This window comes from Melospiza melodia, chromosome 30 (assembly GCF_035770615.1).
Source record: "Melospiza melodia melodia isolate bMelMel2 chromosome 30, bMelMel2.pri, whole genome shotgun sequence".
In the NCBI taxonomy this organism is placed as follows: Eukaryota; Metazoa; Chordata; class Aves; order Passeriformes; family Passerellidae; genus Melospiza; species Melospiza melodia.
Window position 1 is genome coordinate 2,784,226 of NC_086223.1, and position 25,376 is coordinate 2,809,601.

Genomic DNA, 25,376 nt, shown 5'->3' on the forward strand with positions numbered 1-25,376 from the left:
GAGGGACCAAAAGATTCAAAGCTTTTATTTTTTTCAATTTTTCTTTTTTAATAAAGTTAAACAGTAAAACAAAATTCACAAGCCTTCCCCTCCCGAGCTGGTTTCCTCTTCACACACACAACACACAAACAGAGGCTCCAACCCAGAAATGAAACTGCTCTAAAGGACAACGAGACGTGATGGAGGAGGAGTCTGGGGCTGTCCATACTCGAGGTTAAAAGAAGCAGATCAGGTATGTGTGGTTTGATTTGTGTTTGTTTGCTTCTTAGCCAAACTGGAAAAAGAAATTACCAGGCCCAGAAGCTGAAAAAGAAAATGGAAAATAATCAGGACTTTTCAAATCCCAATAGGTGCAAACCTAAGCAGCATGTGGATGGCCAAGGTCACAGCTCCAAAATGAAGAGTCCCCAAGTTTGGGGTTTGGAACCCAGAAGAATCAGCTGAGACAGCAGGCAGGACTTGGAAAGAGATTTGTGCAACAGCCAAATGCTCTCCTCAAGCAGCACATCCACTGGGAGCCCCAGGATCTGTGTACTCACAATTCCAGGCTGGGAGGAGAACATCTCACCCACCTTCAAAGCTGAAGCCCCCTGGCCCGCTGAAGAAGGCCTTGAAGATGTTGTTTGGATCAAATTCTACAGGGAAGAGAAGGAATTCATGAGTTGCACAGCTAAATAACCATCACATTCCCTCAGTTCAGGAGCTGTCAGCTCACTGAGGCTCCAGAGTGTCTCAGAAGAGGACTCAGGGCTGGCTCCAGGGCCATGCAGTGACCACAAACAGGTAAAGCAGAGAGAACCTGCCGTGGGCCAGCCCAAGGATCTGCATAAGCAGCATTTAGGGACTCACAATGACACTATTTCCCACATTCTGTGACAGATTTCTGCCCACCAGCTGAGCCAACACCCACCAGTGCCCCAGCTGCTCCCAGCTAGAATCACTCAGTTCATCCCAACTTTTTGTAAGGGACTAAACCAAATCAATTCATGGAACCATTCCCAGCAGCAGGCTTGCTCTAGGGGTAAGGCAGACTCTAAAGGGTTCAAGGCTGCCCTGGCAGAGGGTTGTAAAGAGCACTGACCTCCCATGTTTAATCCATCCTCCTCCAAGTCCTGCCCACTGTCATAGCGAGCCTTCTTCTTGGGATCTGACAGGATGGTGAAGGCTTCACCAACCTCCTTAAATTTCTTCTCTTCTTCCTTCTGTACCTCTGCACTTGCTCCACTGTGTCTGTCTGGGGATGCACAAACAAGCAGGAAAAAACTTTTAATTTTCAGTGCAAATGGATAGTGTTAAACACTCCCAAGCTCCTGCTCCAGATCTGTGGGCTCAGAGCTGCTAATTCCCAGGAATTCCCTCTATCCACACCCATTTCTGCCTCAGGGCTGGCTGCACAGGGACTGCAGGGGGTACCTGGATGGTGCATTAGTGCTCTTTTCCTGTAAGCTTTCTTGATCTCATCTTCTGAGGCATTTTTGTTCACCCCCAGGATTTTGTAGTAGTCTTTCCTTTTGCTCTTTTTCAGTTCCACCTGTGCATTCTTTAGGAGCTGCTTGTGTTCTGGAAAGGAGAACAACACCAGAGGGGAGGAATTATTCCCATCCCTTGTACTTCAGGACACTCAAAATGCAAGGGGACAGTCAAGACAAGAAGCAAAACCAGACACTCTGAACCCACACACAAGGTGAATTATCACTTCTGAATTATCTCATTCAGAGCTGGGGGAAAAACCAGACCACAGACAGGGATTTCCAGTGGTTCTGAGGGCTTTTCCAAATTGTCCTGCTGGGGACAACAAAAAAAATTGCCAATTCAGGGAAATCTGTGCACACACACACACACAGAGTGCTTTTGTGCTCACCTTTTGTTTTCTCTGTCTGATAAACCTTCTCATAGTCTCTTACAGCATCTTCATATTGCTCTGTGTCCATGTAACTGTGGAAAGAAGCACAGGTGGCCAAGGTGTCCCTCACAGGAACATCAGAAGGGGCTCAGTAAAGGCTGTGTGGGTGGATGTGGGTTAAGGGAAATGCTCTGGACTGCAGCAGGTCAGACCTCAGAGGAGCCCTGACACTTGTGGGAAAGCCTGTCACAGGAACCTGCACTCTGGGCTCCAAGGGGACACTGAAAACTCCTTTGGCAGCAAAAGTTGTGCTTTAACAGCCTGGTAATTCCAACATCCAGCTGCAGGAACTGATCCCAGCCAGCTTGAGGAACAGGAAGCTGGTGCAGGGTCAGGGCTGGCACAGAGCTGCACACTGGCAGTGCTGGTCAGGAGTGACAATCCTGGCACCTCTGAGGGACACATGTCTGTCTGTCACTCCTCAACCTTACTCACACATTACCAACTCAGCAATTACAGAGATGGGAGGCTGGAAAAGATTGATCCTGAAGGTCTTTTTCAATCTCTTTTCCAACCACTGTAAATTTGCAGACACGGAGAGAGAGGGGCTCCATGGCACAGAAAACCTATAAACAGTCAGTGTCTATAAACACAGTAAGTTGAGTCAAATCTTAGAATAAATCCTCCCTAAATCCTGTTCAGATCAGACATAAGGAAAAATTTCTCTACTGAAAGGGTGGTCAGGATTGAAACTGGTTGCCCAGGGAGGTGGTGGAGCCACCATGGGAACATCACCCATTGCAGGAGATGTTCATGGAACAACTGGATGTGGTACTCAGTGCTCTGGTCTACTTGGTAAGATGGAAACTGGTGAAAGGTTGGTCCCTTTGCACCAGGCAGTGATGAGGGAGGGAGAAGGGATTGATTCAGCAGAACCAAACTATTTATTGAGTTTAAAAAAGCCCAGAACCTGATGATTTTACAGCCCCATTTTCACCACTTATAGCCTGTCTTGCCTGCTGGGTTTCTCATGGATGATGGAGGGAGAAGGGATTGATCCAGAAGAACCAAACTATGTGTTGGGTTTAAAAAACCCAAATCCTGGTGATTTTACAGCCCCATCTCCACCACTTACCCTGCAGGCAAGACAGGCCTTCTTGTGGATGATGGAGGGAGAAGAGACTGATCCAGATGAAAGGCAATGATGAGGGAGGGAGAAGGGATTGATCCAGCAGAACCAAACTACATATTGAGTTTAAAAAACCCAGATCCTGGCAATTTTACAGCCCCATCTCCACCACTTAGCCTGCAGGATTTTGGAGGTCTTTTCCAATCTAAATGATGCCATAAATCAAGAGGCAGTGCCAGATGCAGGCAGGCAGGAGAGGCCAGGGAGAGCCATCCCCATCTCCTCAACACCATAAGGAGGAAGAGGAATAAATTCGGGGGTGAGGCCCTGCTATTCAGTCAAGCTCCAGATTTGTGATCCTGTCCCTCAGAGCTGCCCCCACAGGTGCCCAGGGCCAAGGTGCACTCACCACTGTGCCCTCCTCAGGTAGGCTTTGACATAGGTGTCATCCAGCTTCACCGCGTTCGTGCAGTCGTCGATCGCTTCCTCGAGTTTCCTAAGCTGCAGCATCACACACAAGAGTGAACCCCCCACACACAAACTCTGCACCATCACCCCAGGCTAAGGAAAGTGTGAAGAACCTGGGAAAATCTCACTGTTTTCTCTGTCTCTAAGTTTTTTTTTTTTTTTTTCTAATTTCTCACAAACACAGAGCTTTTGTTCACTGGGGGAAAAAAAACCATCAGAGGCTTGGCCAGTGACATGGCAGAGCTGTGTGGTGTTTCTGTGTAAGAAATGCACTCAAAACCAAGGGCCTTCCTGATAACAACCCCAATTCTGTGTCCAAACTAATTCCTGGGCAGGAAGATAAACCTAAAAATATTTAAAGTTTAGAAATATTTATAAGAAATCTTTTAGAAAAAGTGTTGTTTGTTTTCAGACACAAACATGTCAGACATGCATTATGTGGGCCTCCAGCTCATCCCACTTCCCAGGTTTTGGGAACAGTCTCTTGACCAAGTGGGGGTGTCTGGGGAAGCACCACCAACATTGAGGCAGCTGAGGAAGAAAAATGCCCAGAGGACACAGGGTGGGAATTGGGAGCACTGTCACATCTGTTTCTCTGGATAGTGCAGCACTAAAATTCAACAGCAAAGTGTCACGAGGCTTTAAATTAGGTCTTTTTTTCTTTGTTTAAAACATAAAAACACAAAGCAAGGCATGATTTACAAAAAAGAACAGGAAAATAAATCTGTTCATTCCTGGGAAGGAAACAAACAGAGACAGGGCTGCTTTTTGCTGACTAAGATAAGGCTGAAGCACGTCCCTCCTCTCCCTCCCACTCAATGCAGCCCAAGTATTTGAGTTTTGTTTCTGCAGGAGTTGTTTCTGCTGCCTGTTGGGAACTGCTCCAAGTGTTGTGCAGGCACAAAGGCCTGAAACACTGCCCATGGCCTCAGAGATGCAGCTGCCCAGCAGCCAGGGGAGCCTGTGCTCTCCAGAATAACTCATCTGTGGTTTCTCACTGCCATGCTGAGGGATTTGGAAACAAACACCTGCCACAGAACACCTCTTACCTTTGAATTAACAGTCCCCCTGTTGCAGTAGAGTTTGGCATTTGTTTTGATATTATTTGGGTCTATTCCTAGTGCCTCTGTGTACAGTTCATACGCTAGTTTGTAGTTGCCTTTCTTGAATGCTTTATTCCCATCTTCCTTCTTCGCTTTAAGTGCTTTGGCATTCTGAAAGGAGACACACCTGGGTAAGGACACGAGGTCAGGGTGGCCAAGCACCTTGTTCTGCCAGACAAGGGCCCTCAGACACTGATTTCACTGCTTTTCTACTCTGGTTTCACACACTGCTGCAGGATACAAATCACAGCCTTGCAGCTGAAATGATCTCACTTTGCCTTTCCCCCAAGAGAAGCACTAAGGAACAGCCAGTGCCAGCTCCAGGCATCCTCCATAGGAAAAAGGCTGCCTGATTTTTAAGGAGAGAACATGACAGTGCAGTAAATTTATGGATTAAAATAAAAGGACCAGAAGTTCACTTTTTGAGAGCATATGAACAGATTTAAAGTCAGTCAAAGAACTACACCAGGGAAGGAGAAACACAGAGGAACAGTGTTAAATGAAAGTCAGGGTATTGGCCTGGATATTGGACCTGAAAGTCAGGAGTTCCTTTAAAACCAATTTATTTGGTTTTATTGCTCTGTCTGACCAGGGATCAAAGAGTGCTTCAAAATATCCCAATCTGCTAAGAAACAGTTTTTAAGAGCTTGGCTTTATCTGAGGCAGCAGCTGGCTGTCTTTGGGAAGGGTTGGACACGCTGCCTGCTCCTGGAGATCTGGGAAAGCCAATTGCAGTATTTGCTGGGTCTCCAGGACAAAGGAGGAATTGAGAATCTGACTCCATGTTGTTAGAAGGCTAATTTATTATCATATCATATTATAGAATACTATACTAAACCTATACTAAAGAATAAAGAAAGGATATAGACAGAAGGCTTAACAAGATATAATAAAACACTTGTGCCTGCTTCCAGAGCCCTGACAAAGCTGAGCTGTGATTTGTCATTAAGTTAAAACAATTCACATGAAACCAATCAAACAACCACCTGTTGGATAAACAATCTCCAACCCACATTCCAAAGCAGCAAAACACAGGAGAAGCAATCAGGTAATTACTGCTTTCATTTTTCTCTGAGGCTTCTCATCTTCCCAGGAGAAGAAATCCTGGTGAAGGCATTTTTCCAGAAAATATGACAGTGACAGCCAATGATGATGGAGGGAGAAGGGATTGATCCAGCAGAACCAAACTATGTGTTGAGTTTTAAAAAACCCAAATCCTGGTGATTTTACAGCCCTATCTCCAGCACTTACCCAGCAGGCAAGACAAGCCTTCTCATGGATGATGGAGGGAGAAGGGATTGATCCAGCAGAACCAAACTATGTGTTGAGTTTAAAAAAACCCAAATCCTGGTGATTTTACAGCCCCATTTCCATCACTTAGCCTGTCTTGCCTGCTGGGTTTTTCATGGATGAGGGAGGGAGAAGGGACTGATCCAGCAGAAAGGCAACAATGAGGGAGGGAGAAGGGATTGATCCAGCAGAACCAAACTATGTGTTGAGTTTAAAAAAACCCAAATCCTGGTGATTTTACAGCCCCATTTTCACCACTTACCCTGCAGGCAAGACAGGCCTTCTCATGGTCAGGGGCCATCCTGAGGGCCTGCACAAAGAACTGCACGGCCTTCTCGATGCAGTCCTCGTAGTACAGGCACAGCCCGCGCACGTAGAGCGCGTCGGCGTTGGTGGAGTCCATCCTCAGGATGTCACTGCAACACAGAAATAAATAAAGGACATCTTCCCTGCTCCTGCTGCCTCCTGACATCCACAAGAACCTCCCTCCACTGAGAAAATACCTCCCTGTGGTGTTTTCTGGGCACCCCGTTGGAGGAGGAATGAAGGAATGTGACTCCGTGTCCTTAGAAGGCTGATTTATTATTTTATATTACATTAAAGAATTATATACTAAAACTATACTAAAGAATAGAGAAAGGATACAGACAGAAGGCTTAACAAGATACTAATGAAAAACCCATTACTCTCTCCAGAGACCCCGACTGGCCATTAAGTCAAAACAATTCACATGTTGGATAAACAATCTCCAATCACATTCCAAAGCAGCAAAACACAGGAGAAGCAGATGAGATAATATTGTGTTCCTTTTTCTCTGAGGCTTCTCAGCTTCTCAGGAGAAGAATCCTGGGCAAAAAGGATTTTTCAGAAAATATGACAGTGACAGTGCCCAGTTATTTTAACAAGTCTGTGGTAAAGGTAAGGTAAAGAAGCCTCCTTGAGCAGGACGGCTGACTGTGAATGGGGTCTGGATGCAGCTTCCTAGGAAGATTTATGGGGATAAATTCACACACTCCCTTCTCATCACAACATTTGTTGGACAATGCCCTTTCCCTGACTCAGAGATGGGGCAACTGCAAGGCATTTAGAATTTTTAATTTTATTTATTTTATTTTCATGTGAAGGGTGAGACAATACAGCTGTTATAATTCACATAACCACAATGAGAAGCCAATTATTTCCTAATTACAATATATTACAAGTGTTTCTTGGCCTATCAGCTTTTGCCACACCATGCTGTAAATGCCTTAAAGCCAGTCATCTAAAATTACTCCTCATGGCTCCTACTACAATGCATCTTTCATAGTTCTATTTCTCCAAAGTATCCAGTCTTATTTGCAAGGCCATCTTTTGAAACTTTTTTCTAACTCCATTTCTCTCTCACCAGCATCTGTCTCAAAGTTTTTACAGTTTCTCAGCATTTCTTGTCTCAAAGCCTCCATGTGGATGGAAACTTTTGTCAAGCCCTAAAAGTTCTCTACAAATCCATTTCCCATAATGTGCACTAAGTGTCATGGACATATTTAATGAAAAATCCTTTTGACAGGATTTTTCTCCTGAGAAGCTTTAGAGGAAAAGCAAAACAATGATTATCTGCTGCTGTGGAATGCAACAGGTGCATCTTTGATTGGTCTCATGTGGTTGTTTTTAATTAATGGCCAATCCCAGTCCATCTGTCTCAGATTCTCTGGTCAGTCACAAGATTTTATTATCACTCCATTCCTTTCCTTTCTAGCCTTCTGATGAAATCCTTTTCTTCTATTCTTTTAGTATAGCTTTAATATATAATTTTATTTTAATATAATAGGTATCATAACAAATCAGCCTTCTGAAACATGGAGTCAAGATTCTCATCTCTTCCCTCATCCCGTGACCCCTGCGAACTCCACCACACACTAAGGAATATTTGTATTTTCTATTCCCTCACTTATTGCAGGCATGGAGCCAGGACTGCCCAGCAGGTGCCCCTCATGCCCAGCCCTCAGACACTCACCTGGCCACAGACTGTGCCTCGGGGTACCGGCCCAGCAGTGCCAAACACTCGGCCTTGAGGATTTTGAAGCGGTGACAGGCGGGAGCGAACTCCAGAGCACGATCCATGCAAAACACAACCTGGGGTGGGAGAAACCACAGCCCTGAGCACAGCAAAGGGCCAAGGGCCTGCTCTGAACTGCTGGCCCATGCTTGAGGTTTGTGATTGATCAGGAAGGTGAGTGCAGACACCCATCTCCACTGCTTCTTCAAGTTTCCTAAGCTACAACATCACACGCAAGAGAGTGAACGCCACACAGAGAACAAACTCTGCACCATGACTTCAGGTGTGAAGAATCTGGGAAAACCTCACTGCTCTTTCTGTGTTTCCATCCAGGATTTTCTTTTCCAATTTCCAATGCTGGAGACACATTGAATTGGAAAATTTTCCTGATATGTTTTTCAAACTGCATACTTTTTTGTAAGGTTGTGCTGCTTTCCTGATATGCTTTTTAAAGTGCATACCTTTTTCAAAGGTTTTAGTATTTTCCTGATATGTTTTTCAAAGTGCATACCTTTTTCAGAGGTTTTGCCATTTTCCTGTTATGCTTTTCAAAGTGCATACCTCTGCCAAAGGTTTTGCTATTTTCCTGTTATGCTTTTTGAAGTGCATACTTTTTTCAGAGGTTGTGCTATTTTCCTGATATGTTTTTCAAAGCACATACCTTTTTCAAAGGTTGTTCTTTGTGTGCCAAGATCTGAGGCACCTGCTGTGTTACTGTGACAGAGCACTGCACGAGACTCAAGAAACACCTGTAGGAAGTTCATCCCTTTAACCCTCCTAAACTGCAAGCCCCAAAGAAAGGGCCAAGAAGGACAATCCTGTCCCTGTTTCCTGCAGTATAAAGCCATGTGGGGAGGGACAGCAATTCAATAGACTGAGACAGTTTGGACTGGACAAAACACAAAAAAGTACAGTACAAGGACTGATCTTCCACTGGCCTGCCAGCCATGGGCAGGGTGAGCTAATGGGTCTTTTCCATGCCTGCACTCTGGTGGGGACATCTGTGCAAGAACAGGGCATTGTTCCCCAAGGTTCATCTGCTCCTCAGCCCGTGACATCACGGCCCTGCCAGAGCCAAGGGCTCCTGGGTGAGGCAGGAGCAGCTCTCCAGAAACAAAGATCAAGTTTCATGTCAGTGAAGTGGGACTGGGGAAGTGAGGGACAGATGCACACGCCCAGGCAGGGCAATTCCTACACAGGAAATTCAGATTGATCACAAATCCCATTTGCTCCTCAGAAACAGGTGATACAAAGCTGGGATTTACCCTTCCAAAATCTTGAGCTTAGCCTAAGAGTGACCTGAACAATGAGCTCAATGTACTGGACAATCTCTTTTCTGGGATAAATCTGAGCCTTACATGCATCCATTGCACAGAAACAGTTGCATGAGAAGTGCTTGGTGCCTTTCAGATTTCATGCTGTCATTTCTTGTTCTATCAGCTCAGTACCAGCTGCATCCTGTTACAATCCTTGGGAAGAAAGATTTGGAAGCTGTAAGGAGAATGGCCCATGCAGATCTGCATTCCTCCTTGTATGACCCTCACTGGCACACAGCATGTCTTTTTTAAAATTTTTTTCTTTCAAAGAGTTGAGAAAGAATTCTGGATATGCATTTCAGGAGCAAAGTGTGATCAAATGCTGCTGCTGACAAAATCTGTCTCAAATAGCTCAATCATGACTCCACTCACCCTGCAAAGCAAACAGTGACAGAGGGTTGGCCTGAGCCAGTCACCTCCTCATTTGTCATTGCTCAGGGAGCACGAGCTTTGCCACTTCCAGAGCTGAACAATTCACCAGCCAGCCCTGCTCCAACAGATGTGGCACAGCACCTCCCAAACACCCAGCCAGGAAACAGCCACACACCTGCCTGGGCCATGTCAAACACCCCAGAGTTTTTAGATAAGGCCACAGCAAACAAGTTAATCTCACCTTCCTGAAATCCCGTTTCTCAAAATCCACTTCAGCTATTTTTTCATACTCAAGCACAGTCGTGGCATTCTTCAGCTGAAAGACAGAACACACCAGTGCTGCAGGACAGTGTCTGCTCTGAAATGCCACCAAGCAGCATTTGAAAAGCCAATCCCTGAATGCCAGAGCCAAAACTACTGCAGACCACGGACCAATACTGCAGATGACATGAATGCTTTTGCCAGCATTAAAATCAGTTTGAAATAAAGTGACTGAACTGAGAGTCCAGGAAAATGTACCCTGTGGAAGAGACACAAGGCCAGCTGCCTTGTACCACTCTCCATTTCTCCTTTGGCCAGCTCCTGGGGACAATTCAATCTGGAGATCCCCTTACCTCCTGCTGTGCCTGGGTATTTTTATGATCCAGTTCTAGAACTCGTTGAAAGCAGCGGCTGGCAGCCATGGCATTCCCTAGGGAAAGGTGGCACTTCCCTTCCCGGAGGTGGCCCTGGGAACACAGGGAAAAGGGATCTGCAAGAGCTGTGACAGGTGCAGAGAAGGGGCTGAAAGAGGTGCCTGAAGCTCTCCACGTACCCGTACAAAGCTGTCGTCCAACCTGACTGACTGCTGAGCATCCTCCAGCGCTTCTCGGAACCTCCCCAGCATCATGAGCGTGGCAGCTCTGTTCCCATAATAACTGGCATTATTGGGACACGTGTCTGGAGAAAATGCAAGACTCATTAGCAGTGTAATGCAGCAGCTGCACAATCTGTGGCACTTAAGAACATTGGCCCTGACTGGCATTATCGATCCGGTGACATTTCCCAAGGTAATTAAAGCAGGCAAGAGGTTTTCCTTCAGCATGTGCTGTCAGAAACCCCACTGGTGTGTTTGAAACCAGCAACAAGCTCCAGTTTTAGACATGGTGTTGAGTAAAGATTGATATTATCAGCTGTCCTCACCTATGGCTTTTGTGTAGTAGTTGAACGCTTCGTTGTAATCTTTCTTGGCATAGTATGCATTTCCCTGCTCCTTGAATGCTTCTGCTTCTCTGAAAGGAAGCAAAACAGCACATTTTCAGAAGAACTGGGCACCACACAGATTGTGACCATGACAAACATTTGACCCCCATGCAGTATAACTGTTTAATGCTCCAAATTGAAGCTGGTTCTCCTGAGATCTCCTCAGCACACACTGCCCGGCACACCCCATTTCCTGCTGGCTCCCAGCTACTCCACCTGGGATAGTCAGGGATATTTCCTGGCCAAATTTTACAGGGATGCCAGAGAAGCCTAAAGGCACCTTTGAGTCCCCTCAGTGTCCAGCAGAACTCCACGATAGGGATTTCATCCAACAGCCCCCTCCTGCAAGGGGCTGCACCTCAGAACAAAAGAGACAGTGCTGCCTCTTTCAGGAGTCCCACATACTTATAAACCAGAGCCAAGAACAATTTCCACATTCAAAAGACAGCTAAATCAGAGAAATATGGGTACAAGCCTGCAACAGAAGCCTGGCACTGCCTTGGCAACAGGTCTAGAAATAGTCCTCACACTCAAGAGCAAGCATTTGCAGAGACAGTTTGGGACATTTAAAAACACACAACATATGGTTTGAAGCAGCTTCCCTTAAACTCTCGAAAGCAAAGCTTCCCCTGAGGGAAAGCAATGCCCTTCCCTTCCCTCATGTCCCTCCAGCCTTTCACCTGCACAGGGCAAGAGGGAGAGCACACCACAGAGATGGAACAGCAAATGTGAGCAGTGCTCAGCAGGCTGACCTGGGAGAGAACAAAGGCAATTGTGTTGGAACAAGTTCCCATGTTTTCAGCCTTGCTCAGGCTGCCATTGGCCATTCCCACACAACCACCTCATGCAGGGCTTGTTTTCACTGAGCCATCACAGATTTCCCAGCTGGCAGAACAATGGACACTGGGAGCTGGGAAATGTGCTCTTCACTTTCAGTTTTAAGTATTGCTGTGTGCTACACCCCAGCTGAGTCCAGCCACAGCCCTGTGGGAGTTAAACCCTGGGAGGGGATGAGCTGGGTAAGAACTGGGGCAGAGCAAGAGGTAGCACACACCCACTGCCCCCCAAGGGCCTTGTCCTGGCTCCTGGGTCAGCTCCTCCCATTCCTGCTCCAGAAAATGATGAAGAGATGGGAAACTGCCATCCCTGCTCTGCCCCAGCCCTCCCAGCATCACACCTGAGGCAGGTGCTGCAGCCTGGCTTTTCCTCAGGAGCCAGCACCCAGCAGAGCTGCACTCTCCCAGCCACACCGATGTGCCTGTGGGATGGATCCATATCACAAGCACCAGGATGCAAACTCTGCATGATTAAAATGTTCCCAAACACAACCACCTGTTTTGAATATTACAGATCAAATATCTGAACACAGTGGAAAAACCACCCAGCACTTGTGCACTTTTGGAACCTGGGCAGTAAAGTTTCACTGTCCTCTTGTTTCTGTAATCACAAACAGAAAAGAAAATCAGAGATCCTATGAAAGCTCCTTCCCTCAGGCCTGTGTTGTACAGTCCACAGAAATGGGTGAACAATCTTAATGGTAGAACTCACCTGAGTCACCACCACAACCTGTCCAGCACACTGAGCTGAATCATGAGTTCTTTTATCCATTTTACCTGTCCTGTCATGAGGAATTACCATCAAATACACACAGCTAAAGGCTGGCTGCCAGAGCACCCCATCTGCCACAAACTGCTGGGAAAATTGGTTTTGCCAGGGTTATGTTTTCTTTCTCCCAATTTTCAGAAAGCACCGGCACTTTGAGATGCCAGAGAAACACTCCCACACAGAGATTACTGTTTTCTACTCTTTTTTATTGGTCTGTTTTCCTTTCGAGCATTTTAATACAGATCAATGTATCAACAAGTCACAGTGCCTGGGGTGACAGTGGCAGAAAGGAGAGCACAGGTATTTCTGCTGCTCACATGGCCTAAGGCTTAACCATGAGGATGGTGAAAGCAAATCACCTCCAATGAAGCTTTTGAAAGCAAATCACCTCCAGTGAAGATTGGGAAAGCAAATCACCTCCAATGAAGACTGTAAAAGCAAATCACCTCCAGTGAAGATTTTGAAAGCAAATCACCTCCAAAGAAGATTGGGAAAGCAAATCCCCTCCACGGCATGAAAGCAAAGGACCTGCTGGAGCTGTCAGGCTGGGCTGGAGCTCCAGCACCAGGACAGGAGCAGCTCTGCCCTGCTGTGCCCTGATGACATCCAGAGCACACAGCCCTTGTTTACCATGGCTCTGGCTCCAACAAGGAGAACTGCAGCCCCTGATCTCACTGGGGATTGTTTCAGCCCAACAGATGCTGTGGTCTGAATGAGCTCATTCTCCCTCCTGCGCTGCTGGGGCCTGCACTCGCCACTTGCTACTTTTGACACTGAAGAAGAATCGTGCTTTGCTGAAACACACCCCCAGCTGAATGGGTGTCTTTGTGACAGGGCTGGTGTCTTCACTGGGCTGCTCCACGCTGGACACAGAAACACAGAGGAGCTGCACCAAGGAGCTGGGTAAGAAGCTTGTCTTTCATCACCCACAGGCACAGGAGAGGCTGGTGGGAGTGACTCTTCTTGTGAGCAAGGCAATTATTTTTTTCTCTTTTATGGCATTTCTCAGCATCTCTAATACTTGAAGTACTTTGGTCCCAGTCACTCAGAGAACCTGCCACCATGGAATCATTTGAGTTGGAGAAAACCTCCGAGATCTTAGACTCTGATCACCACCTTGGCAACCAGACCAGAGAGCGCTGAGTGTCATGTCCAGCCATTCCTTGAACACCTCCAGGGATGGGAACTCCAACTGCTCCCTGGGCGATGTCTGAGAAGAACAGAACCCTTTCTGAGAAGAAACTCCACCTGATGTCCAAGCTGAACCTCTCCTGGCACAGCTGGAGGCCGAGGAATCGGAGCAGCAGCTGCGTGCGCTGCCGCTCCCGCGCACGCCCGAGCTGTGAGGATGGAGAGAGGAACCAGCACAAGGCTCCTTCTCCTCCCTGTGCCCCGTGCAAGCTCAGCCCCTGCTCGTTCCCAGCACAGCAGCTCCTGGAGAAGCCATCCTGCACACAGTGACACAATCCCACGCTTGCCTAACAACTCCTGCCTCCTCCTCAGAGCTTCCACACGCTGCCCCCGCTCGAGTGCCGATCGTGGCTTCCACCTCCCACTCCAGCTCCCCATGAGACTCCTGCAGACACCTGATTTTCTGCCATGGGAACCTTCAGGGATCTGTAAGCCAGCAGATCTTGATCCAGGTGTGCTGGCACATCCCCACCAAGGCAATACCACTAGGGACAGAAATCCAACACCTAGGCAGGTGGCAGAGTCACCATGTCCCAGCTCTCCTGACCCTCACTCCCACTTCACTGCCTGCCTCCATTATGAAACAGTGCAAAACCCTAAAATAACCAGCATTTAAGGAAGTCTCCAAAACCCTGTCCTGACCAAGTAATCTTTCCTGCTATGCTCTGGCAATTTTGTGCAGTTCCTGCAGACGATTTTCCATCAATAGGATATGGTGCCTTTATCAGGCATTTTTGGGGGTGAAATCCCACCCAGATTCTCAGCTGTCAGATGTGACTCAGCCACTGGGGTAAAATAAGTTGGGTGATCTCAATTCGGTTTACAGCAGGCAGATGTCTAGAGCTTAAAATTAGCCATCATGTTTGCCCCTGGACATACAATACCCTCCCCTCCCTTCTTTCAGGACTTGGAAGAGCAACAAAACACTCCCCGTGCCAGAAAGATACACAGAGTGCACTTTAGAGACCTGTCCTCAGGTGAGGTTTGACACTGAGTGAGGATTTAGGCATAAAGGAATATATATTTACATATACAGGAATATATTACACATAAAGGAATATATATTTACAACTTCCCCATGAGGGGCAAGCACTGAGCTCTTCTCTCTGGTGACCCCAGGGAGTGGCTGGAGCTGGGTGAGGGAGGGTTGGGCTGGATTTTAGGAAAAAGATGCTTCCCCCAGAGGGTGTGTGGGCACTGGGACAGGGCAGTGGTCACACACACTGGTGTGTGACAGGCTGCTGAGCCCTGCTGGGCAGAGCAGAGCTGATTCCTGGCACATCAGCTCCCCCCAACGCACAGACACCGTGGCAGAGACTCAACACAGCCCCCAGCTCGGAAATCCGAGCGTGGACACACAAATCTCTACATGGATGGGCCAAGGTGTATATTTCACCCATGGAAATATACAATATATAACAAAGGGCTGCCTTGAGCCTCCCAAGAGCAGAGCTGAACCTGAACCCTCAAGGTGCTCAAACCCTCAGAACGTTCCCCATAACCGAGGGCAAACTCAGAAGGCCAAAAGAGCCACAAGAACCAAAATACGCCCTAAGAAATGCAAGGATTGACCCAAACCTTCCCTGCAGCCACGAGTGAGAAGAGCAGGCGAGCCCCAGCTTTAATTGTGCTGTTATGTAATTCCCAGAGCTCAGAATTAACCTAATTCCCAGCAATGGCCCCATCCTGCCTGGCAGGGCCACAGTGTAACTCCTGTGAAAATCCATGGAAGGCTCTAGAATCAGACCAAGACTGCTTTTTTTTTTTTTTTGAAGGAAGCAATTCCTTTAGAATGAAGGAAGCCAACCAGTTTAAGAATTCCATAGGAAAAAAACTGCATCTACATTACTATTCACCTCAAAAAAGCACATTTCATGTTAAAGAAATAGGGTGAAACTGTAGGTATGGATCACCTTTCCCTAATGGATAAAGCAACTGCCTAAGTTAGATATTCAAATACTCTGCAGATGTACAGGGAAGCAAATAATTACCAGAGTACCTTCTGCTGCCTCTGGTATGATCAGGAGATCATAAAATAATTCCAGACGAATAAAATGGGCTGGTTTATCACCTGGGAAGTCCAAGTGCCCATTTACAGGCAGAACAGGAATAGGAAAGCCATTTCCAGGTTATCCCAGAATGACCTGGTGCCCCTTAGGTGATCCACCCTCTCCTGCCAGTGCTGCCCCAAAACTGGCCAGAAATTACATCTATCCTGGAGGAAACCCACCGAGATGCACCTGGAAAAGCCTTTTGGTGCTCAGCAACACCTGATAAACTCCAGGTAACACCTGCAGACCCGGCCAGGCCCAGAAACTCCAGGACACTGTGGGTCACTCCATGCTCATCACTTTGCTGTGGGAAATGTCGATGCCCCCACAGAGGCTCTGCAATTTCCTAACAGCATTTTCCTGGCAGCTGGAGGTTTTTCAAGGAAGCAAAGCTTCCATATGCTCCAGTGCTGAAGAAGGAGGAGAAAGATGCAGCCTGGAGCATGCACGGGAGCCAGAACCCAGAGGTGCCAGGGAGATGACAAGGAAATTCTCCCTGGCAAAGCTCCAGGGGCCCAAGCTCACAAAGCAGCTGGGAGCAGGGAAAAACTGTTCCCATGGGTGAGAAACCTTTGAAATTAATAAAGAAACAAGGGAGTTTTTAGGGGTGGCCCAGTCCTGCTCATCAGCTGCTCAGCACTGGTGCACTAAAGGATAAAATTAACACAATTACATCAACACTTTCTGCCAGGACCCCAACAATCCATGAGGCAGCAGCAGACAATAATTATCCTGTGACCACACTCCATTCCTGTGCCCTGGACATCCTGGGAGCCCTCTGGCATGTCTGCAGCTGCTTCAGGGCATTAGTTACAGCCATTCTGAAATGCACATCTCGCCTTTTGCTCGTTTTCTAACTTTCCAGTTTTATTAAGCCACAGGGAACAGAATTGTGTATTTGGACAAAGGTGAGTCCTTGAGCAAAGTACCCGTATTCTGCTGCGCTGTTACTCCTAAATGGAAATAACAGAACATGGAACCCTCATTGCTGAATTATCATAAGGATTCTGAAAAGGTTTTCCTTTATTTTTGCTGATTTTTATGGGAGTGAGCACAGATACACCCCCAAAGGCTGCACCACATCAGTGTGTCCCATGTGAAGCTCACCCAGCTCTTACCTGGCCAGGGATGTTTCACAAACACCTGACACCTCCTGAGGCTCCAACTCCACTCCCCAATACAAACAGTTATTGCTCTGATCTTCACAAGAGCAACTGAGCTACCACAGTGAAACACAAAGGGCAGGGGTAGGGAAGAGGGCAATGTACAGAACTGCAAAGAAATCAGAATGAGCAGGGCTGGTTCCCCCAGAGCAACACCAAGGAATCAGCTCCTGCCCTTATGGATCCATTTCAGCAAGGAAAAGGTGCAACATTCCCGAAAGAACATGAAATAGAAACATTGTGATAGCACCTAAGGAAAGCAGGAAGGGAGAAAGGAGCTGGAGGTCACTACCTGCAGACAGCTGTGCCCTCAGCCAGGGTTTTACCTCTGAATTTCCACCATTTCAAAGAGCACATTTTGCTTGCCCAGGGGCAGGAGTGCTGTGCCCACACAGACCCGTCCCAGCCCCACAGGCTGGGCGATGCCCGTGCTCTGCCAACCCCAAGTGCCTCCTCAGCAGCTCCTCCTCTCCTGCTCAGCAGGATCTCCCCAGGGAGCGGCTCCTCAGGCCTCAATTCCACGGAATCCCTCTAGCCATCAATGGGAGCCTGAAACCACCACTCCTCAGAGGTCACTTTTGGTTTTGTTTCCTCTTCTTCGTTCCACTGAATCATCTTCCAGATCAAACGCCTCGGGCTCCTCCAGGAACAGCTCTTTCCTTCCAGGGGGATGAACCCAGCACCTGGCACTACGGAAAACCAGCGGAGCTTCCAGGACTGGGACATTCCCACAGCTCGCTCACTCCTGAGAGGAAAATGGGCAGGAAAGGTGGGGATCCCACCTCGCCCTGCCTCAGGTGACACTGGCAGCTCTCCGGGGCACGGCCCGGACAAACCGGGAGCTCCGGGATGATGGAGCACTCCCGTTACCCGCAGCAAGGCAGGACGGAGCGGAACCCACAGATTTCAAACGGAGCAGAACCGGGGCAATGCGGTGACGGAGCAGCAAAGGGCTCAGGAGTTTGGAGCCTCCCCTTCCCACGAGTTTAATCCTTCCCCGCTCAGCGAGGGGGAGGACGCGCTGCCCGACACCGGTGCGGGTGTGTAGCCTCGGGGGCGAGCCGCATTGCTGGCGCACCCCGGTAACGGGGGGCTGCTCTAATCCCGGGAGCTCACCGGGACACACCGGCACCGCACCGCAAACCCGGCGGCGGCTCCCGGGCCCCGCCGCACGCGGCCCGCGGCTGTCACGGCCCGCCGGGCCCCGCTGCGGAGCGCCGCCGCTGCCGGCCGGCCCTGCACACCGGGCTGTGCCCGCGGGGTCCGCCCGGGCCGGCACCGACCGCAGTCCCCGGGCGCGCTCCCGGCCCTGCCGAGCACCGCGGCCCCGGGCCCTGCGGCACTGCAGCCCCGCCGGGCCGCGGCCCGCCCACCGGCAGGGACAGGGGCCGCCCTTTCCCCGCCCGGGCCGCCGCTCTACCTGCGCGCCTCCTCGTCGCTGTCGGTCTCGCCAGGCCCGTCGGGCGCCGCCATGACCACATCGCACTCGGCCTCAGCCGCCGCCGCCGCCGCCATCTTACCGCGCGGGGCTGGGCCGGACCGGGGCGGGGCGGGGCGGGGCGAGGGCCGGAACGGGCGGGATCTCCGCCGGTAGGGCGGGGCGGGGCCCGACCGGCAGGGGGCGCCCGCGGAGGAGCGCGGCGGCGGCATCGGGAGGGGCCGGTACCGGGAGGAAGGCGGAACTCCACCGGGGGTGGGCGGGGCTTACACAGACCACGCCCCTCCCGCCGCAGGGCGGGGCCGCTCTTGCGGTCCGCCCGCCCGCAGGGGGCGCTGTGGTGCCGCCGGTGTCCCCCGCCGCCGCTGGTGAGGCTCGCCCGCGGCCGCCGCGGTGAGGCGGGATGGGCAAGAGCTGCAAGGTGGTGGTGTGCGGGCAGGCCTCGGTGGGCAAAACCTCCATCCTGGAGCAGCTGCTCTACGGGAACCATGTGGTCGGTGAGTGTGGCGGCTCCCCCGGGTGTAGCGGGCCCCGGGCAGTGCCGGCTCTGGGGTGTCCATGGTCACCCCCACACGCACCGGCCGCGCTGTGCCCGGGCCCCGGCACCGTTCCCACATGTCCCCCGCCACCCCCGGCAGGCTCGGAGATGATCGAGACGCAGGAGGACATTTACGTGGGCTCCATCGAGACCGACCGCGGCGTGAGGGAGCAGGTGCGCTTCTACGACACTCGGGGGCTGCGCGACGGGCTGGAGCTGCCCAAGCACTGCTTCTCCTGCACCGACGGCTACGTGCTGGTCTACAGCACCGACAGCAAGGAGTCCTTCAAGCGTGTCGAGCTGCTCAAGAAGGAGATCGACAAGTCCAAGGACAAGAAGGAGGTGAGTCCCCACGGGAGAGTGGGATCTGCTCCCCTGGGGCAGGTTGTCACCTTTGGTTTCACAAGATACTGATGGGTCCCTGATGTGTGAGACTCCCAGCAGTAACAGGCTGTCTCCTGGGATTCTCTGTGAGCATACAGGTGCTCAAAGGCTCCTTCTGCTTTGGGGCTGGTTTGGGACACAGACCCCAGCAGGAGGGGAAGGGAGCACTGACATCATTGGGTTTCAAAAGGCCTTGACATGGAATCAGTGGCAGAGCCAGGCCCACCACTGAGGGCAGAGCCAGCCGGCCCTGCAGCTCTGTGCTCGGTCGTCAGGGGCCCTTCTCACCCTTTTGGAACAGGTCACCATTGTGGTTTTGGGCAACAAGTGTGACCTGCAGGAGCAGCGGCGGGTGGACCACGATGCAGCCCAGCACTGGGCCAAGGGCGAGAAGGTGAAGCTGTGGGAGGTGTCCGTGGCTGACCGGCGCACGCTGATCGAGCCCTTCATCTACCTGGCCAGCAAGATGACCCAGCCACAGAGCAAGTCTGCCTTTCCCCTGAGCCGCAAGAACAAGGGCAGTGGGTCCCTGGATGGATGAGCCTGCTTCCCCTCCCCTTCCATTGCCACCTCCTCTTCCTCACCTTCCTGCTTCCCTCGCACACACCTCCTGCTGAGTCCTGCCTGGTGCCACGGAGCCCGTGGGAAGCAGGTGGCCAGGAGGAACACTCATCCCAGGGCTAGGGATGATGGTGGACGAGAGAGGCAGTGGGACAGGAGCCACTGCTCTCCCTGCCCAGCCCCTGCTGCTGTCAGAGGTGCTACAGGAAGGTCAGGACTCACTCAGTGACCCCCTCTGCTCTGAGGTGCAGGCTGGGAGAGTGAAACAGAGGCACAGCACAGGCTGGCTGGAGCGTGGGCATCAGCTCCAACGTCTGGAGGGAGCAACTCCCTCTTTTTCTATTTCCTGATAACATGTGGGCAGGGCCTGTTTGCTGGCCCTGCCTCCAGCCAAGCAGCTCTCCTTGCCCTGCCCCAGCTGGCTCTGTGCTTCTCCCTGGCAGTGTCCACTGCTCCTTTATGCACTGGAACATCCAGACATGCTGCCCCAGGGAATGCCTAGAGCAAGGCAGGTGCTGTTCCTGAGGGCAGGGTGCCCAAATGCACCATTCCAGCCCTCCTCTTCCTGAGTGCAGCCTCAGCCATGAGCTTGGAGGAGATGGGGTTGTGCTTCACCTGCATACCTCGATCCTTGGGGGAGCTGGGACTGTACCTACCCTGCACAGCCCAGATATTTTGGGCTATGGCAGCTCTCACTGCCCACCTGTCACAATGCTGCCTCTTCTCAGAACCACCAAAAAACAAGGCACAGGCGTCCCAGCCCTACCCAGCAACACTTGTTCCCTTCAGGTAGTCTGGATGTAGGAAAAGAACTGATTAAAAGCTCCAGTGTGTTTATACTTGTTCCTTTTATTTACCGAGTAACACAATAAAGCGATGAGATTCGGTTATCAAAATATTTTCCTTTTTTTTTTTTTTCCCAACAGTTATAGTACATCAAAAAAATATACAATGAACATTACAGGAGGGTACTGGCCAAGTCCCTAGAGTCTGGATATTCCATTTTGGGTTTGGTTTGTTTTGTTTTTCTGGTGTTTTGAATCAAATTTCACATCACTCCAAGGTTATTTACAGAGGGGCACACGTTACCGAGCGCTATGGACTATCCCTACTCCTAGTACAGCATGTGCTAAGTCAAAGGCAGTAAATGCTTTGGAGAGCAGGAGGGGATTTGGGGGGATGCCATAACGGGGGGTTCTTATGCAGCTCGTTGCAGTAATTATTGTCACTAGAAGGAATGGCTTTCACAGGGTTAAAGTGCCAAGAACAGGAGTGCGCCAGGACTCCACTGGTGAGGGGCAAGGAGCAGCCATGGCTCCAGCACAGGCTTTTTGGGACAATGGAGGGGAACAGGCCCACTGGTGCCACGTGGCTCTGCAAGCTGCAGCCCAGCTGCTCCAGGCTCCCCGAGCTTCTGAGGGGCTGGGCACAGCACCAGGGGCTCATGGCACAGGAGGGGACCCATGGTCCTGCTGGACTGGGGGTGACCCCAAGGGCCTGGGAAGGGCACAGTGACACGGGCAGGGGTGGCTGGGGACGTGCCAGCCATGGGCTGCTTGGCACTGGGGAACAGGGACAGCATCTCTCCTGTCCCCTGGGGCCCCACCAGCACAGGCTCCTGTCCCCTGGGGTGTGGGACCATCTGTGTCCCTCTGTGTCCCCTGGGGTGTGGGACCATCTCCCTATCCCTGGCAAAGCCATTTCTGCTGGGAGCCTTGTTTCCCTCACACATCCCACACTGCTGCAAGACCTTTCCATTGTCTCCACACACAGCTGCTCACTCCTCTCCTGGTGCCCTCTCCCCACTCTCCTCCTTCCCTGGGGAAGGGGTGCTCTGAGCAGGTGAATTCACACCCAGGGGCTCCCTCACTCTCCCGTCCCCGTGGCAGGAGCGCAGTGGCGGCTCCACGGTTGGCGCTGCCCACAGAGCCTGCAGGTGTGAGCTCCTTCCTGCAGCTTTCCTGCCCTTGCCAAGGCTCCAGCCCTGGGAAGCAGATATGTTTCAGCCATCTGAGTCACCCTTTGGCCCCTTCCTGAGCATTGGTGGAGCACGCTGGGCAAAATCCTTCTGAGATCCAGGCGCTGCTTGTGGCCAAGACGTCAGATATGTGTGCTTGTGCGTGTGGATTCCCAGGTGCACTCACCAAGCCACCTCTTCCCGAGGGCTGGGAGGGAATGGGAGTCACAGCAGAGGTCTGAGCCAGCACAGGGGATGGGACAGAGCTCAGTGTCATGTTGGTTCTTCTGCTGCCACCACTGCTCCAGCTGCAGCACCAAAGGGAATCGCAGGCGGCCAATGCGATTGGGGTGAGCTGCCCCCTGGATTGCATAGATCAGGGTGGGGTGTTCCTCCAGAGAAAGGTCCATTTGGGATGCAACTCTCTCTATGTACAGCAGCGTGCTGGGCACCCAGAGCGCCGCGGGGACAGTCCCAGACAGGTCATGCTTGGGCTGTCTGAGCACAGTGAAATGCAGGGCTATGGCCTCGGGGTCCCTCCAGAGCCTGGCACTCTGCAGGCTATGGGTGCACCTGCCCCCTGATTGTCCAGGCTGCTGAGGACACCTTTGATTTTGGGGATCATCAGTAACTTCCTGGAAGCTCCTATCTGGGATGGGATCGGAGGGCTGTGCACGGCAGGTGAGCAGCAGCGTTGCCTTTCACTGGAGAACTGAAAGTGCTTTAGGGACATTCACTCAGCCTCACAGCATCTCCCGGGAGGTAGGGGCAGGGCTGTCCCCACGCAGGGACAGAGACAAGGACGGGTGCCAAGCACAGGGACACCTCCTTGGGGAGCCAGCACTGGCACTCCAGGCCTTGCTGGGCATGAGTGGGGCCCAGCTTGGCCACATGCCCATCGTGTGCTTCTGGGGCCAGGGCAGGGCCTGTGTGCTTTGGAGGGAGGAGGCGCCGGCCCTGGGGTCAGCTATTGCTCTCGGAGTGAGGATATGGTCAGTGTGGCCGTGCCTGCCACCACGGGGGCTCTTTGGCTGGTGGGACACAGGGAATTGGGACAGGGGGCTGGTGGGTGGCACAGAAACCCCCTGCCAGCACAGGCAGGTGCAGGGCTGGCAAGGGCACAGCCAGCCCAGGCTGAGAGAGAAACTGCCAGCTTCCCACTTGTGCTGGGGTTGTTTCTCCCAGGAAGAGCTGGCCTGAGATTCCCCTCGCACTTCCCTTCCCACTGGGCTGGCAGGGAGCAGAGGGATGCTCCTTCTCCCAGGGACCAGCCAGCTCCTCTCCTTCCAGTCTGGAAACTGGGAGGGCCATGAAGAAGCAGCCAGCAGGCCAAGGACAGGCAGGCTGTGGCCATGAGATGGTCCTGCTGATTTGGACACTGTCCTCTTCTGTGCACTGCCTGGGCCCATCTGCTGAGCAGGGGCCAGCACAGGCTGGGGGAGCAGTGGGGATGCGCGGGGGGCTGGCCAGGCTCTGTCAGGGCACCTCTCTCCAGTGGGAGCCCTCTCCAAGCAAAGGAGAAGCCGGGGTTGATGTCTACCACTACGTTTTCCCACCAGCCAGGAGAGCAGGTGCGAGGAGCGCTGTCCCCAGCCCAGCCCGGTGCACAGACCCCGGCCGGGTCACACTCTAGTAGGGTGCAAAGACGATGGGACCCGGCGTGGGGCGGACGTGAGCCGGCGGCGTTCGGAACAGGGCTGGTCCGAGGATCGGCGCTTGGAACAGCGTGGTGGCAGCCGCCGGTCGCAGGGCCAGGGGTCCGGGCATGGCGCACACGGCAGCGGCGGTCAGCGGGCTCGGCAGGAAACGCGTGGCCAAGGTTTTGGTGAGGTGCTTCTGCAAAGCCAGCTTGGACTGCAGGGAGGGAGGGGGAGACAGCGTGAGGTGGAGGGATCACAAGGGAATGCTGCTGGCAAAGCGCTCCCAAGTTATCCAGGAATACTCAAAACGCACCACCGCAGCTCACCCTCCTGGAGGGGAGAAGCTGAGCTGTGGGGATGTGTCGCAGATATCTTTAATGGAAAATCCTTTCTTTAGGATTTTTCCTCCTGAGAAGCTGAGAGGCCTCAGGAACAAAATGTAAACATTGATTATCTGCTGCTGTGGGATGCAACAGGTAGATCTTTGATTAGCCCATGTTAAATGTTTGTAAGTAATGGCCAATCACAGCTCAGCTGGCTCAGACAGATTGCCGAGCCACAAGCCTTTATTATCATTCCTTCCTCTTCTATTCTTAGCTAGCCTTCTGATGAAATCCTTTCTTCTATTCTTTTAGTATAGTTTTAATGTAATTTATATCATAAAATAATAAATCAAGCCTTCTGAAACATGGAGTCAGATCCTCGTCTCTTCCCTCCTCCAAGAACCCCTGTGAACACTGTCACCGTGAGGGAAGTCGAGGTTTAAGAGAAGCAGCTCCCGTAACTCACTGAAAGGATGGCTGTGAGTGAGGCTCTGTGAGCAAACCAAGTGCTGTGCAGGGAGACAGGTACCTTGAGAATACTCACTGCGAGGGCAGCATTCTTCTGCAGCTTGTTGTAGGGGCTGTACTTGGGCTTGGGTGGCTTCCCTGCCAGCCTGTCTTTGTGCCTCCGGCTGCTCATGTGCTGGGGAGGAAAACAGCAGGATCACTGGGAGCCAGGACAGCCAGGGCACCGTGTGGCTCAGGTGTGTGGGGACACCAGGCACCCACAGATACCCTGAGTCCCTCCACACCCACACCCGGTGCCCAGGCTCTCCCAGGGCATCGTCACCTGCTTGAGCTGGGTCTCGGAGTTGACGTAGATCTCGCACACTTGGCAGTGGAAGGCCTTGTTCTGGATGTTGATGCTGCCCTTGTTCCCGATGCGCTTGGACTTGTGCCCTGCCCGGGAGAGCAGCTTGCCCCGGCCTCGCCGCAGCTGGGCGCCGTGACCTTCCAGCATGGACTTGTGCTTGGCGCCTGCCAGGAGGGGACACTCAGCGAGCCAGCCCCGTGCCAGTGCCCCAGCAGCAGGAGCATGGGATACCCAGCAGGAACAGTGCCCTCCAACAGCACCAACCCGTGCCCAGCAGCACTTGCAGGCAGAGGGCACACAGAGCTGTGGAACCCAGACTTTCACCATTGCTGCACAACCCCACTGCCAAACCCTGCCAAACTGCACGTCGCAGGCAGAGCAGGGATGCTCATGTTCCCAGAGACCCCCCCCCTGCACGAGGCAGCTTTGGAGAAGCTGCTCTTTGCTATTTCCAGCGTGTGCTGGAGCCTGTCGCCTGTCCCCGGGCGTTAGCACAGTCTGCAGCATCTGAGCCGTGCCCAAGGTCACAGCAGAGCCAGGAATAGCTCAGCAGGGTCACAGCAGGTGGGGAAGGAGGAACCCAAGATCCCTGCACACCTGGGGACAGGGTGCTCTGTCCTGTCCCTGACGAGGGTGCATGGGGAGCAAGTAATTTAAGCCCCTGCTAATTCATTCTGTTTATTGAGGAGCTGTGTGACAGCCACAGAGCAGCGCCAGCCTGCAAATGTTTGTTTGCTTGTTTGTTTATTTGTTTGTTCTTTTTCCCCCAAATCAGCTCCTGAATTTGTAACTGGAGCTGACAAAAGCAAAAGGACACGTCTGCAGCTAAGCCACAGCAGTGTCCTGAGCCAACCCTGCCCACGGCAGCTGCAGTGGGGTGGCAGGAATTGCTCCCCAGTATTTAAAAGGGGCT

At 51.7% G+C, this 25,376-nt stretch overlaps 3 protein-coding genes across 8 annotated transcripts in view; 1 reads left to right on the forward strand and 2 right to left on the reverse strand.

The window, feature by feature from the left end:
- Positions 1 to 18,458, reverse strand: DNAJC7 (DnaJ heat shock protein family (Hsp40) member C7). The gene is made up of 14 exons (XM_063178907.1): positions 18,229 to 18,458; positions 10,739 to 10,827; positions 10,371 to 10,495; positions 10,171 to 10,284; positions 9,798 to 9,872; positions 7,827 to 7,945; positions 6,096 to 6,249; positions 4,490 to 4,654; positions 3,382 to 3,473; positions 1,862 to 1,935; positions 1,414 to 1,560; positions 1,082 to 1,234; positions 573 to 635; positions 1 to 303 (listed from the first exon to the last, which is right to left on the reverse strand). Exons 1-14 carry the CDS (start codon positions 18,456 to 18,458, stop codon positions 266 to 268), a joined length of 1,638 nt encoding a protein of 545 aa, XP_063034977.1. The 3' UTR covers positions 1 to 265.
- A 138-nt stretch (positions 18,459 to 18,596) lies between these two features.
- NKIRAS2 (NFKB inhibitor interacting Ras like 2) lies at positions 18,597 to 20,625 on the forward strand. Of its 2 annotated transcripts, XM_063178955.1 has the most exons (4): positions 18,597 to 18,743; positions 18,885 to 18,962; positions 19,060 to 19,126; positions 19,470 to 19,704. In XM_063178955.1, the coding sequence occupies exons 1-4, from the start codon at positions 18,650 to 18,652 to the stop codon at positions 19,564 to 19,566; spliced, it is 336 nt and encodes a 111-aa protein (XP_063035025.1). In that variant the 5' UTR covers positions 18,597 to 18,649; the 3' UTR covers positions 19,567 to 19,704. The 2 variants fall into 2 exon arrangements, with proteins under 2 accessions (XP_063035025.1, XP_063035024.1); XM_063178954.1 differs by having other exon boundaries at positions 18,885 to 19,126; positions 19,470 to 20,625.
- Positions 20,334 to 25,376, reverse strand: part of ZNF385C (zinc finger protein 385C) — a 56,322-nt gene continuing 51,279 nt past the window's right edge. For 4 of the 5 annotated variants that reach the window (XM_063178949.1, XM_063178953.1, XM_063178951.1 and 1 more), the window contains 3 exons: positions 24,440 to 24,627; positions 24,179 to 24,292; positions 20,334 to 23,540 (listed from right to left, as the gene is read on the reverse strand). In XM_063178949.1, the coding sequence (XP_063035019.1) occupies positions 23,316 to 23,540; positions 24,179 to 24,292; positions 24,440 to 24,627 (527 nt within the window). In that variant the 3' untranslated portion in view covers positions 20,334 to 23,315. The remainder of the gene's footprint in view (positions 23,541 to 24,178; positions 24,293 to 24,439; positions 24,628 to 25,376) is intronic. The other variant, XM_063178950.1, reaches the window with a different exon arrangement.

Coding starts and splice junctions, on each gene's coding strand:
- DNAJC7 (XM_063178907.1), bottom strand. CDS start 18,458: ATGCCGCCGCCGCGCTCCTCCGCGGGCGCCCCCTGCCGGTCGGGCCCC. Junction 10,828..18,228: donor AGCGACGAGGAGGCGCGCAG/GTAGAGCGGCGG, acceptor GCTTCCTTTCAG/AGAAGCAGAAGCATTCAAGG. Junction 3,474..4,489: donor GGGGGACTGTTAATTCAAAG/GTAAGAGGTGTT, acceptor GTGATGCTGCAG/CTTAGGAAACTCGAGGAAGC.
- NKIRAS2 (XM_063178954.1), top strand. CDS start 18,650: ATGGGCAAGAGCTGCAAGGTGGTGGTGTGCGGGCAGGCCTCGGTGGGC. Junction 18,744..18,884: donor CTACGGGAACCATGTGGTCG/GTGAGTGTGGCG, acceptor CACCCCCGGCAG/GCTCGGAGATGATCGAGACG. Junction 19,127..19,469: donor AGTCCAAGGACAAGAAGGAG/GTGAGTCCCCAC, acceptor CTTTTGGAACAG/GTCACCATTGTGGTTTTGGG.